At 36.4% G+C, this 15,288-nt stretch overlaps 1 protein-coding gene across 1 annotated transcript in view; it reads left to right on the plus strand.

Moving 5' to 3' along the window:
* The window catches only part of LOC120530667 (low-density lipoprotein receptor-related protein 1B-like), a 1,848,048-nt gene that overhangs the window by 1,186,490 nt on the left and 646,270 nt on the right, over positions 1-15,288 (plus strand). The window contains exon 32 of the mRNA XM_039755091.1: positions 2,814-2,908. Coding sequence (XP_039611025.1) covers positions 2,814-2,908 — 95 coding nt within the window. The remainder of the gene's footprint in view (positions 1-2,813; positions 2,909-15,288) is intronic.

Raw genomic sequence — 15,288 nt, forward strand, 5'->3', positions numbered from 1 at the left:
GACATGATATCAAGAGGGCCGGAAACCAGAAAGGTCTTCCTCTATGGGTTCAGGCCCGGAAGTGACGTCAACAGGGCTAGGTGGAATTTCCTGTGATTGGTCTGCAGGAAAGCAAGAAAAAGAGTCAGTGCATTCTGCCACATCTAGATAGATAGATAGACAGATAGAGTGGTTGGTTGCTTAATTTAATTATTTAGTTTGGGATATTCTACTGATATTCAAACTGCTGCTTACTTACAAAGCAATTTTATTGTTTTAGCTATTTCACCTATCAGAGTTCAAACTTAATGTCTTCTGCCAAGGACCGGATTAAGCTAACATCACCATCACTTTCTACTACATTGAAATCGATTGACAGTCATAGTTGATTTATATAACATTACAGTCAGAATCAGTTAGAAAAACTGGATTTTTTTATGAGATTTCATTATTGATTTTGATAGCACATTACTGACAGACCTAGAACATTATCTCCAGAAAGCAGAAACCTCAGAACTAAATGAACATTTACAGAGTTACTGCATATATTATATATCTATTTTTTTTTCAGTTTTTCCCATTACTTGATAGGTTGGTAATAATGTATTTCAAGAAAAACAAAAAAATATGCAGTGTCATTCTCCAGATGTCATGTATGATATAAGACGAGGTCTCCAAAAGTGATGTGAGCAACCTAGAATTGGAGTTAGTGCAAGTCAAAAGGTGAAAGAGAGATCAAAAATATATATATGAAACAAAGCTGTGGGGCAAACCAAAAAGTCAGTCAGTTATTAGATGATAATGATTTGGTTCTGCTTAAGGTTCCATCCTTTTATTTATTCTTTTTTTAATAAAATATATTTAATTAATTCAAGAAACCCATGGTTGCTTCCATAACTTGCTAGTGCCACCACTTTGCGCAGGGTGGCTGAGGGAAGTTCTCCCAGGCACAATAAGGAGTCCTGCCCTGATTTTAGCAGCTGCAAATGTAGTCAGGTAAAGCTAGGAGGAAGTCCCTGTACTGTATATATTTTATTTGGCATTCTTATCAGTCTGTTTTGCTAGTATTGCTGTCTGTGTGTTGACTAGAAAGAAGACATGCCATATGCATGGTAAATGTAGTGTATATTTTGATTGTGGAGTTGTATGTTAGTACAGACTCCTTCTAGTTGACACATGGGAGAATACCCTTTGCATGTTCTTCTGCTAAGCAATTTATCAACTGGTAACAAAGCAGAATACTACAGGTTCTGGAAATCATGGACCAAAATCAAGAAACTCTTCCATCTGTAGCTTAGACTTTGTCATTAGCATTGCAGATTGTATGGATAGAAGCCCTCATGAGTCAATATAGAGAATATCATAACAAGTGGGTGTTTCACAAAGGTTAGTGTGTACTTTCTGATTTAAAGGCTACTTTTTAATGCACCACCTAGTATGTAGGGTTGTGAAAGTCCCATAAGGTTTCTCATAGGAATACACAGATTCTAAGGTTTTGCTTTATTTATTTCCTATTTTAATATTTTTCTCCATTTATTCATTCTTCCTCGTGTTTTTGGTTAAAAAATAACTATTCTAAAGCATTTGGAACTTTATAGTACTTTATGCAAGGATGACGTGATGCCGAGTAAAACTCACTCATACACAATGATGTTCTAGTTGCATGTTAAATTTTAACTTGCTTTTAACTTTTTGGGTTGTACAGGTCATGGGATAACTAATTCTACATATAGTAAAAGTCTGTGAAATGAGTGTCTTTTTGAAAGAAATTAAAAAAGAATAATAACTTTGTACATTCAGCTTCCATTCTATTGTATTACCATTTTGGAAATTTTCTTAATTTTCTAAAAGTTATGATTTTATCCACTAATGGGTGCTCCATTACTTTAAATGTTGTTTAGATTTAACACTATTAAAGGTCAACTGTTTTTTTTCTGTTGTTAAAAAAGATTCTCAATTTACTCTGATTTAAAAATGAGGATAATCCAATCACATTTCCACAGTTATTGGTAATTACTGCTTTCAAGTTTATTAACCTTTTATGCTAGGGTAATTAAAAGTACATTTGCCACTTCAATGCATCCTCTATAAAGCATTTGAAGGTGACATTAGGTACAGCTTTTAAACCACAGGACAAATGTGGTAATAGTTAATGTTACAAGACTCATTGAATTCTCTGCTTTTATGTTAGCATTGCCTTCTTTAAGCAAATTGTTTCTTTTTTATTTTGCTATTAAATTAGGATTTGTTTTTTCTGGTTTAGAGATAATTCAATATATGAGGACACAAAAAGCTTCAGGATGTAGGAGTTGACAAAAGCCATTAGAGAAAAATATTTAGATGGAAGGCCCTTAGTCTTGATGAATAAATCTATTTATTTTAAGCATCCTGTTTTGAATTGTACATTATTTTTTTTTTATGTTTTGAAATGCTAAAATGTAATGAAGATTGTATTTGTATAATTTAGCTAATGAGTCCTATGTGCTGATGCCATCTGACACTGAGAGCCCAAGTGCCATCATATTATAATATACTTTCCTAACTTAATGCCTCAGATTGTAACTGCAAATTGGGTTCTGGGAGAAAGGGGATCACACTTAAGGACATGTGGTTAAAACTGTGATGAACAGTGAGAAATGACATTCTGAAGCTATTAAATTGTGAAGAAGTTGTGGGAATGAAGTGAGGATAGGAAAAGACAAAGTGAAGACTCAAATCATTTTCTTGTTTTAGAGGCTTTGCTTCACATTGTAAACAGCTGGCTCATTGAAGACGAGGTAAATAAAAAATAAACTCTTTGCTTTATTTATTTACACAACTTCATTTCATTTTAGGAAACTTTATTGGACTGATGGAAATACAATAAATATGGCCAACATGGATGGAAGTAATAGTAAAATCTTGCACCAGAATCAAAAGGAACCAGTTGGTAAATAAAGCTTTTTTATTTCTTAAATTCTTGTTATAATATTGCATTTTGACATGTTTACTACCAGTCCTAGTAATTAAGGTAGAAATCTACTTCCCAGACATAATCCAAATTGTGATTATTGACAAAACTATTATAAAATGGATCATTCAACTCCTGGAAGCCACATTTCAAGAAAATGAAACTTTCTAAGTGACCTGGTCTAAATAATTCAATGTAGAAGGACAGAAATTATGATCCTATTTATTTATAATATTCATTCATCATTTAAAATTGCAAGTGGACTTTCTTTATAAGTTAAATTGCATATAAAGGTAAATGAGTGAAAGATGGACATTTTCCCCTCACAATGTGTTCATTTTATCCTACACAGTTCAGTAATACATAATGTTATGTACTATAATAGTGTGGGGATGTTCAGCCTCCTGTCTGCTATTTTGTTGAGTACAGACAAAGTTGTAACTGAAAAGTTTCTCTAAATGCAACTTTAAAATATGATTTATTATTTATAGTTTTTCTAATATATATATAATTAATTCAAGAATATATATATATATATATATTGTGGCAGTAGGGGCGCTAATGCTCCCTTGAACCCTGAGGTAGAATTCCAGACACCAGGTAATAGTCCAATACTTTTTATTTTCTTTTCCCACAGTGCACCAAGCACCCTCCACACTACTCATATAGAATAAACTCTTTTCTACACAACACTATAATCACTCTCCTGCTCGCCCAGACACTTTGCTCCTCCACCTCCCAGCACAGCTCAGTATCTGGACTGAGGCACCGTCCTTTTATAGCCCCTGACCCGGAGGTATTTCTGTCCCAACAGTCCACAGTTCCTTATTCCTTCCGGGTCAGGGCAATCAGTCCTTTTCTTCAACCCGGGAGCACGTCGTTCCTTCCTGTCACGTGACCGTGACGTACTCCCGGGTCATAGGGCACAAAAGAGCCCATAAGTCGCCCACAGCGACTCCTGGTGGCCCCCAAGGTATCCAGCAGGGCTGTGTATAAACACTACAAGGTCCATAAGGCCCTGCTGGACCTCGGGCACGATCCTGCTGTTGGGAGAGCTCCTCCTGGCGGCCTGGGGGTGCGGACCGGCATGGGAAGCCGGCAGTCCTCCACTATATATATATATATATATATATTATACTAGTAACTGAACTTGTTACTTTTCTGTAACAGTATGAATTAATGTACTGTATGAGTACACATCCAAGGAGGTTATGCAAAAGCTTCATAACACATTGGTGAGGCCTCATCTGGAGTACTGTGTGCAGTTCTGGTCATCAGGCTACAAAAAGGACATAGCAGCACTAGAAAATGTCCAGAGAAGTGCGACTAGGCTCATTCCAAGGCAACAAGGGATGAATTATAAGGAAGGATCAAAAAAGCCGAACTTTTTTAGTTTAAGCAAAAGGAAACTAACAAGAGAAATGATTGAAGTGTTTAAAATTATGAAGGGAATTAGTACAGTGGATTGAGACTGTTTTTTCTTTACACAAAGAACTGTAGACACATGGGATAAGATACCAAGTAGTGTGGTAGACAGTAGAACTTTAGGGACATTCAAAACTAGCTTTGATATTATTTTAGTAGAATTAAGTGTTATACGACTGGCAAGCTTTGTTGAGCTGAATGGCCTGTTCTTGCCTAGATTGTTCTAATGCACTTAGAGATTTTCTCATTTCATATGCTGAAAATGGTCGCAATGTCTGCTCAGCTTGTTCCCAAGAATTGGTCAGATATAATTGTTCTAGGGTGTCCTGGGGCTGTTTTTGAGTCTCATTTCGGTGCTGACCATCTGTAGGATATGCCAAACCACTTCATATGTATCCTCTTGATCTGGGCAAACAGTAATCCTTCTCGTGAAGTAATCACAACACTCTAGTAGCATTTTGTGGGGATTTGTGAAGGAAATTGCCACATTACACTGGTTGTTTCTTGTAATTATGTTATGCAGTCAACAACATGCGTATCAAAATGTGTCTGATGTGCTTACAACATGACTAGGGCCATGGTAACATTCACATGTCTTATTCAGCAGCATAAAGCAAATGATACAAAAATTCTAATAAATGAAAAGTGCTTGACTACTGATTTGAATCCATTTTCTCCTTTGAAGTACTTGTGACTTTTGTTCTGGGTAGATACAGCTGTAATGTATTGCAATTTCCCCCCAGTACAATTTCCCGCTTAGGGATATTCTTTCTTCCACAAGTAATATGCTAATCCTATCTATATCACAGCAGGTGTGTTTGGTTTCTTCTTGGCTGGGGGAAATAATTGCTCATCTCTAGATCCCATTGGAAATTCTTACACAACAAAAACTGTCCTTAGTTATTTGACTGAAAGAATTGCTTGTAACAGTGGATTGATTGACTGCTTTTGATCCTTATGTGCTCTAATTACCTACAAGACAGATGAGCCATGAGTTTATATAATGCTGAATCCCATGGCCTCGCTTTTTGGAATTTACTGTACTGTTTATAATAGAAATTGTATTTACAATAAGAATAACTTATATGTTAAAAACAATTATTTGAATCTTTGCTGTGTTTTAGCTAATGTGCAGTAAAGTGTTGCTACAAAGATGTGCTATAGTTTATTGTACATGAAAACAGATTGAAAAAGAAATTACCATCCAGATGAACAGTTTGGATTTTAACAGCTCTTTCTAAAGGAAACACTTCACTTTGTGTTTGATTTTTTTGTGATTCCTTATCTTGATCTATTGCCGCTGACCATAAAGCACATGTTTTTTTCTTTTCCTCACCTGCTTACAACTTTCAGCAATCAGTTGTAGCACATCAATCACTTCTGTTCGGACAATGGGATCCTTACAGTATTTCTGAAAATAAATGCAGAGTTTAAGTCAACAGACTTTCCCAAGTATTGCAATTTGTTACATTTCTTTTAGAATATTTTCAGATGTGCAATACTTTGCTCATATTTATGTAAAACTAGGGGGCTTCACCCCTCCCCCACCCCATGCTATGTGCCAGCCACTTTGCGTCTTTACCACTCACGTATGTGGATTTCACTTTCACCAAACAACAATTCTTTTAATTCTCACGGACACGTCTCTTTATTGGGAAGAAACACTATTTTTCCCTGATGGCAACATGAATTAGATGATCTATGAGTCTCCAACTTAAAAGTTTAAATCAGAACATTACCTGTATATTTGATCTGTTTTCGCTGGTCCGTTATTTCACAGAGTAATAATTTCTGTTTGTTTGCACTAATGTGATCTTTACTATCATTTTTTTGAGACTTTTGAATTTTAGTACTTTCATTACATCTAACCTGCCCTGCATGTGTATCGTGCCAATGTTTTTGAATTCTTTATGACATTCTACTTTGTCATCTACTCTTTGTCTTTAATTTCCGGCCCCAGGCGTGGTTAAATCTCTTGGCACAAAGTCTCGTCTTGCGGGACGTGAAAGTATCTCTCTGAAAAAGTCACGTCTTGTCTCGTCTCAGGGTTTTTTTAATGTATTAGACATACCATTCACAAATATTCTTAATCCATTTCAATCCAGGTTGTGAGGAAGGAAACAATCTTAGACAAAACAGCTGGCCATGCAGAGGGGCACAGTAGAATCTGTCATTAACCTAACCTTCCTGTCTTTGGGAAGGAAACCGAAATAGCTAGAGAAAAGGCAACACAGACACAGGGAGAATGTGCAAATTCAGACAGTGGGGTCAGAACCTAAGATGTTGGATCCATGACGCAGTAGCACTAACTGCTGTGCCACCCAAGTAAAATAAAAAAAAATATCGCACTGATTAGCACACAGCCCAGAACCTATCTGTGACAGTAAAATGTGTTATGTGATGCTGGTGTACATGTATAAAGTTATTCACCAATTGATTCTTTAGTGTATTTGTCATAAGTAAAAGATATAATAAAATATAAAAGAATTCTGTCAGTTTTTACCAGCTGATTTTACAGAAGCTACATACCTTAAAGAAAAGTCATCTTTTTCATTGAGAGCAACAACAACAACATTTATTTATATAGCACATTTTCATACAAAAAATGCAGCTCAATGTGCTTTACATAATGAAGAATAGAAAAATAAAAGACACAGTAAGAAAATAAAATAAGTCGACATTAATTAACATAGAATAAAAGTAAGGTCCAATGGCGAGGGTGGACAGAAAAAAAAAAAAAAATGGCTGGAGAAAAAAATAAAATCTGCAGGGATTCCAGACCATGAGACCGCCCAGTCCCTTCTGGGCATTCTACCTAACATAAATGAAACAGTCCTCTTTGTATTTAGGGTTCTCATGAAAGGACTCGATGATGATGGTCATGTAGACTTCTGGCTTTCAGTCCATCAATGCTGGAGCATTATGGTGCTTTGAGTAGGTGGAGGTGGCGCAGGCCACCACCACAAAGAAGCCGGAAAAAGAAACAGAAGAGAGAGTAGGGGTCAGTACGGATTTTAGAGCCACCATGTATAGTTATTATGGTGAACTGAAATAGCAATGGTAACTGAAGTTGCTCATTGTACTAACGTTATTAGCCTTTGTGTAACACTTGGTCAAAACCTTTACCAACACTTTAAACATGCTTTCAAAAGCATATGGTAATCAAGCATACATTTATCAGAAATACTTTATCATTCTTTCCAAACCTTTGTGTCATGTCTGCAAAATACTTTCATGACCACATGCTTCTTGAAGCATGTTTAAAGTTCTAGGAAAAGAAATATTTTAATTAATTTTACACAAAGAATTTTTAATCCACTGCTCAAGTTGATTTATGCACAGACTCTGTATACTTATCTCATTATGTGGCCAAAGAGCTCAATGTAATTTGCAGAAAAACACCAAACATGTTCTTTTAAAAAGTGTTCACACAGATGTCATACCAACATAGTACAGTTTCCAACACTAGGAAAAGCTATATATTTTATCATTTATAATTGCAGTGCAATTTGGTCATTAGTACCATTGTTTAAAATATACTGACAAACTGTATTAATATAAAATTAAAGCAAAAATATATCTTGACTTATACTTCTAAGACATATACAGTAAATAGTTCTAAGAGCAGATCCTACACGTTTCACATCACTTTCACTATCCACTCTATAAATAGACATTGACAGCAATATTTATTTCCATAGAATATTTTTATACAAAGAATGTAGCTCAAAGTGGTTTACTGTGCAAGATTTCAAAGAAAAACTTTTCAAGAAATGCAAAAGAAATTAAAAAATAGATCTGAATATGAACAAATAAATGCCATGCTGAAATTTGCAATTAAGAACAGTCCTTTGTTATCGATATGTTTTTAACTCTCTAATAATTATACCCTGTTGCTTTGTTCAGAAAGTTGTGGAGGACAGAAAATATAAAAAAAAAACTCCAGCTAGCGAGATACTGGAGAAAAAAACTAAATATAAAGGAGTTCAAGGCCAAAAGACCACCCAGCCCCGATTGGACATTCAACTTAACATAGATGTACTTAAGTCATCCCTTGTTCTTTTTTGAATTTTCATCCTAGACTCTAGGATTCAGTGCAGTGTGTGTCATGGACAGGTGACACGTTTTCCTTCAAACATCACAGGTGACTGCACAGTACTTTGATCAGGTACTCCACCACCACAGGAAACTGGAAAAGGAAACAGACAGTAGAGATTAGCGAAGTAGAGATTAATAAGGATTACAAATTAATGGAGAACATTTCTATGCATAAATAATCTATTACAAATAGAATTAACATACTGCTATGAAAAGCCAAATTAAAAAAATGGAGTTACAGATGATTTTAAAATGTTTCATAGTGTTAGCTTGGCATATTTCTATCAGTAAAGTATTGCAAACTATTGGTGTATAACAGAGCATAAGGCTCTCACACCACTTTTTTTATGCATTTGGAAATATAAGCAAACCACTATTAGAAGATCTGAGGTTATATTTGGGAATATAAGGGTACAACCACTGCAAAATATAAGAAGTAGCAAAATACTACAATATCACTAGTAGTGTTTTAAAATCAATCCTAAAGAGGTAGCCAATAATAACAATAATAAAACTGAAGAGATGTGCACAGATTTTCTTTTTCTGGTTAAGATTCTTCCTGCTGCACTGTGAAATGAATGCAACTGATTAATATCTTTCTTAGAGTCCACAATTAAACATAAATCTGGAATATTAAGACTGTGGGATCAAGTTTATTTTAAATACCCTCACTACTTCCATTTTTACTACCAACTAAGATTTTAGTTTTTTTCCTTATTTAGCTTGGGAAAGTTACTAGTCATCCATTCAGAAATACAAGAAAGACACTGGATCAGAGGGTTCACCGACAAAAGTGCAATAGACATATGCGCCCCGACAAAACCGCGACGGACAAATGAGCGCCGACAAACCCGCTAACTGGTTTTCGACAAATGCGCGCCGACAAAATCGCGAGAGAGGCCAAGAGAGTGGGACACCCTTGCTGCAATTCTTCCTACATACGCAGGGCGTGATGGCATGCCGCATCTCATAATATTGACTTCTAAAATAAACATTATTATATATGCTTTAAACTAGTAATTCATATTTAATGAAACTTTCACGATTTTGTCGGGGCGATTTTGTCGGCGCGATCTTGACAGTGCGTTTTAATCGGTGCTATTTTGTCGGCGCACATATGTCTATCGTGCAAATGTCGGGTCACAGATCAGAGAGCCCATTGTGCCATGGTCATCAGGGGCTATAAATAAGTAAAGCTGTGTGTCATCTGCATAGCTGTGGTAGTTTACCTTGTGTTTTGAAATAATCTGGTATAATAGGAGCATATAGATTAGAAAAAAAAAAAAACCAGTGGGCCCAGAACAGAACCTTGTCATACATCGTATACAATATCATGGATCCCTGAGCTTCAATCACCACAACTAACTTGATAAAACTGAATCCAATTTAAGACACTGCCAAAGAGAGCCACCTGTTGTCTAAAGCAATTTCTAAGAATACCATGGTCTATGGTTTCTTTGTTGCTCTCAAGTCTAAGAGAACTTTTAGGATATCTTATATTATCATTTCTCACTGTGGACTAATAGAATTTATTTTACAATTAATACAAATTTAATAATTATATTGTAAGCTAAATGTCCGGAATGCTCTGCATCCATCACACTAGTGCTGACTAGCGAATGTTTCAATCCACTCATCGATGACTCCACAAGAGAGAACTGTATCCCCATACTGAGCAAACATGCAAAGAGGAATTTGTGCTCCCGGCACACCTTCTGCCCACAAAAAGTGTATGAAGGAACACTGTTCCTCTTTGGTCCAATTTATAAGTTTCACAGCCATCTTCACCACAGGGTGACAACTGTTATACTAAACTGCAAGGGCAGCCGGCTTGCCAGACAGAACTAGTCACATGACACTCTCAGACACAACCAATTACTACTCCTCCTGACTTCACCTTTTCCAAAAAATATATAAAAATGCGGAAACGTTTTGAACGTCCCCTGTTGGTCAGGGCAAGGATACAAAACTATTTCTAAATCTTTAAACGTTCCTAGGCTTACAGTGGCATTAATTAATTGCATTAACTTTGAAATTGAAGATGTTTGGAATCACCAGGACATTTCCTAGAGTTGCCAATCCATCTAAGTTGAGTAACAAGGCAAGACAGGCCTTGGTTAGTGCAGTGACCAAGAACCCAATGGTCACTCAAACAGAGCTTCATAAGTTCACTTCTGAAGTGTGAGAACCTGTCAGAAGTACGGCTATCTCAGCAGCACTCCATTAGTTGAGATGGGTGCAGCTGCAGATCTCCGCTGCTCTATGATTCAGTAGCTCCTCTGGACAGCCAATTGGATTGCAGGGCTTTGTCACCTGGTTTACTTGACTTGTGTCAACTAACCTTCCCCCAACGTTAGTCTTAACCATAGGGTAACTGGGTTTTTTACTACTGACATATAGCATAATGTGACAGCCTCCTCAATGGTGAGGAGCTCTGAAAATTCACAGCTATTGCATTAATCAGGCATCTATGATACAGTAGCTAGACTGAAGTCGCTTGAGTTAAATGCATATGACAGACCGCTTGGAGATTGCCAAATGACATTCTTCTCTGGTCTGATGAGACAAAAATAAAATTCTTTGGGCAAAACTCCAAGCACTGTGTTTGGCAAAGACCAGGCACTGCTCATCATCTACCTAATACCAACCTTAGAGTGAAGTATGGCTGTGGTAATACCATGCTATGATGGTGTTTTCAGCAGCAGGGATAGGAAGACTGATCAGAACTCAGGGAAGGATGAATAAAGACAAATACAGGGAGGTCCTTGAAGAAAACCTTTACAGAATGCACAAGGCCTCAGACAGGGGTGATGAAGTACATTTTAGCACAGCAATGACCCGAAGCATACAGCCAAGAATACACTGGAGAGGCTTTTGGAACAAATGTCTGACTGCCCTTGGGTGGCCCAGCCAAAGCCCAGACTTAAAACCAGTAGAGCATGTATGGAGAGATCTGAAGATGACAGGTTACAGACACTTCCCATGCAATCTAATGCTTGAGAGGATCTCACAGGGTGAATGGCATAAACTGCCCAAATTCAGGTGTGTAATACTTGTTGAGACATGCCCAAAGTAGACGTGAAACTCTAATTTCTGTCAAAGGGGCTTCTGCAAAGTTCTGCATTAAGGGTCTGAACACTTACATAAAGTGATATTTCAATTTTTGATTCTAAATTCTTTTGCAAACCTTTCCGAAAAAATGTTTTCACTTTGTTGTTATGGGTTGAGTGTAGATTGATAGGAAAAATGCCAAATTCATTAATTTAAAACTAAATTCACATCACAATAAAATATCAGTCAGATTATTTTTTGAATGCACAGCGTATAGCAAAGACTTTGTAGCCGTTTGCTCCCACACCTTTCTTGCTGCAGTAATGGTTGCTTAGCACCTGGTCTTGCTTGAGATCATTAACAAAATGGTCAGGCTCTGGAAATCATTTACATGGCATCTTGACTGTTGTGCCTTGTTTGCATTTTATAGGAATCATTCACATTAATAAAAATCTTTTTTGCTTTAAAATAACTGCAATGTTGTGGTTATCTAATATTATTATCTTTACAAATTTAGTTTGTGCCCAGACAATATATGTTTCAAGTACATTTTCAGTGCTTCTTGCCTTGTGTTTGATAATTTTGCATTAATAATTATAACTTCTGTTGTTACATTTATCATTAAGATTTTTTTTAGCACTTGTACATAAAGCTGATTTTTTTTAAATAATATATTTTTTTTAATGAATCATTTCCTTCTCAGTATTTCTACGCTTTTAATTCTGGTATTTTCCACAAGCTTCTGTACAGTATATGCAAAAGTAAAGCCATGAAAATTTTGAATGAAAATATAACAATATTAACAAATATTCCATAAGAATCTGTTTGTAGTACATTCCCATCTTATCTATACTGTTTGATACCATTTTAATGAATCTTCCAAATTACCCAGTGTAGTTAGCGTTCTGCTCTATGATTATCACACAATATATACAATATATGATAAATGCCCTTCTGCTTAAGGAGGTAGCTTACTTTCAATATTCCACACAATCTAAAGTGCTACACTTCAAAAGAAGAGTTCACTAAAAATTCAAATTATTTTATTGCATTGAGAGGATATCTAAAGGGCCAAAAAAAAACTGCAGTTTTTAAACTGGTTAAATTGTTTTTCAGCCTTTTAATAGTCAACCCTAAGCCTTAGCTAATGCTGTTTAGTGATTTAAAAAGTCATGCTTTGAGCAGAAAGTCAAAATCTCCACAAAGCGCCTTCAGTGGTAAAGATCTTGTGAACAGAAATAGCACTCTGCAAAAACAGTGAACAGATGCGTTGAAAATAATGACCTACTGGGCAGTGTAAGGTTTTTAAAAGAATGATAAACTTTTAAATGACTCTAAGCCTTTGGATTTAATTTTCAGCATAAGCTTACTTTCTTGGGTAATACTTCAGTTTAGGTACTGCAAAAGTGTATCTATTATTCATTTACTCTTATGTAACAAGACCTTAACAAAGGCTTCTTTAGGTCTCCCTAACACTTATTAAACATCAGCAAGAGTGGCGTTTGGGGGTGGCAAGTGGAGCGACCACCCCAGGCCCCGTGCCTAAAGGGGCCCTTACTTTCGAGGTCTGCTTGTCCCACTTGAGCCGATTTGTCAAGTTATATTCTGCAGTTATATTTTGATAAAGTTTGCGTGTTATCTTTCAAAAAATGTAGCTAAATACTGTAATGACAAAATCGGGTGTATGTTAGCATTATTTTTATTAAATTTGCACGTATGTTTATACAGTCCATACATACCGGTAACAGCATTTGACGTAACCAGCTCCACAAGGGGTTGGTTGGCCCTAGGCCCCCGTACACCCCTAAGGCAGCCTCTGAAAATCAGTAGTTAGGTTATTCATCAATGTTCTGTATGGCATATTGACATTGCTTGTTAATCTGAAGGATTCACAGGTCTCAGTTAAGCCACCTTAGACCAATCCAAAGTGAAGTTTTTTTTAGTAAGTGACGTTGCAGAGATAAATACACACTTCACTGATGCTTTGTAAGTGTTATGAAGATCCAAAAAAGTGTATATGAAGGTAATAGTATATCAAGTCAAGTCAGCTCAGCTTTATTGTCATTCATCCACATGCATGGTTTAATTAAATTTTATTTCTTACAGTCCCAGGTGCATAAACAAATCAACATACTGTACATTTAACAAATACCATAATATTGCCAAAACCAGTGCAACAATACAAAGTAACAAAGAAAAGGCAAGACTCTGAAACTTAATGTCTATAGTAAAATGCAGAATGCAAGTGTTATAGGGGTATGGTGCTGGGTAATATGTAAGAGTTCAGAAGTCTGACAGTCTGTAAGAAACTGTTATGGACCCTGACTGTACTGTTCCGAATACTGCAGAATCTTCTGCCTGGTGGCAGGAGGTCAAACAGGTTGTGTAATGGGTGGGAGACGTATTTCACAATTGGCGGAGGCTCTATGCAGTATACATTGTGCAGTACCTAAACTAAAATATTACCCTTTCTTATACTGTAAAAATGCACTGTACCAAAATACAACTCTTTAAAAATGCTTCCACAGTTTCTTTTTTCTGTCTCTCACTCTCATTAGGCGTATTGAATATGGTATATCCATTATTTTATTATGTTTGAACTTTTTTTGCCCTTGCTGGTAAAGCACAGCCTAGGTCTCATATAATGTGACACTTTAACAATATTAGGGCTTCTACGTTTATTGATATTCTGTCAACTTGTTAGTTTAGCTGTGAAATCAGCATTAATCATCTTACAAACTATTAGTATACAGTTGTAAAACAGGCTTTATATTAGCTGAGTCTTCTAAAACATGAAATATTTAGAGTCAACAGATTCTGGCCCTAGTTTAATGATACAACACAGTGTAGAGTGTTGATGGCAAGTAACAAAACTAGAAATGCAACCGTTTCATTTTGACCTTTAGCATTAAATTGTATAGAAGCATGCAGTATCTTAACTTGTTGGCTTTGATTACTGTGCTATACTCTGTGGCCTGTAGGGAGAGCTCTAAACCCCCAGCCGCAATTGCACCACAACAGTCCCAGTTCAAAATAAGAGCTTTTAATTTAAACAATACCTTCATACAGGCTTCTTTAGTTCACAAGACTTTCTCTTCTTTTTCCTCCTTTCCTTTTATTTTCTACACCTCCAGTCTCTCCTCCACACCTGACTCAGACTCTCTGTCTGAGTAAAGTGGAGGGCTCTCTTTTAACTGCATCAACAACAACAACAACATTTATTTGTAACGGCCAACCCCTTGCCCAGACCAGCCACTACACTACCAAGGCTGTTCCTTGGATAACCTGAGGCTTCTTAATCTAGTAACAAGCCGTACTCCTTACAGATTGTCTTATTTTTCCAGGCACGACAAAATAACAAATATATAATATATATTATATATAATACGCTACCGTGGCTGTTCGTTTGTTTGTCCAGGATTTTAAATCAAAACTTGGTACACATATACTACATGACATCTACTATCCACTTTCAGGGTGATGATTGACCTCCAAGGTTATTCCTTTTTTATTTTTATTTTATTGTAGAATCAACTCTCGGTAGCGGTCAGCCATGCAGCCGTACCTCTTCATATCTTAAATCATTCTTGGGGCAGATTGAAGAGTTAAGTGCCAGCTTAAGTGAAAAATTAAGGAAAACGTGATTGCAACACAAACACTGACTTAACCAGTTTTAACGTGAAAAGATGCCGACGAAAGAAGAGAAGAAGCAGGTCGTTAGGGTGGAGGAAAGAAGAGCTGCTCAGGAAGCAGCAAGTGCATCAAACTCTGAGCAAACGAATGCT

This window comes from Polypterus senegalus, chromosome 6 (assembly GCF_016835505.1).
Source record: "Polypterus senegalus isolate Bchr_013 chromosome 6, ASM1683550v1, whole genome shotgun sequence".
Taxonomy (NCBI): Eukaryota; Metazoa; Chordata; class Cladistia; order Polypteriformes; family Polypteridae; genus Polypterus; species Polypterus senegalus.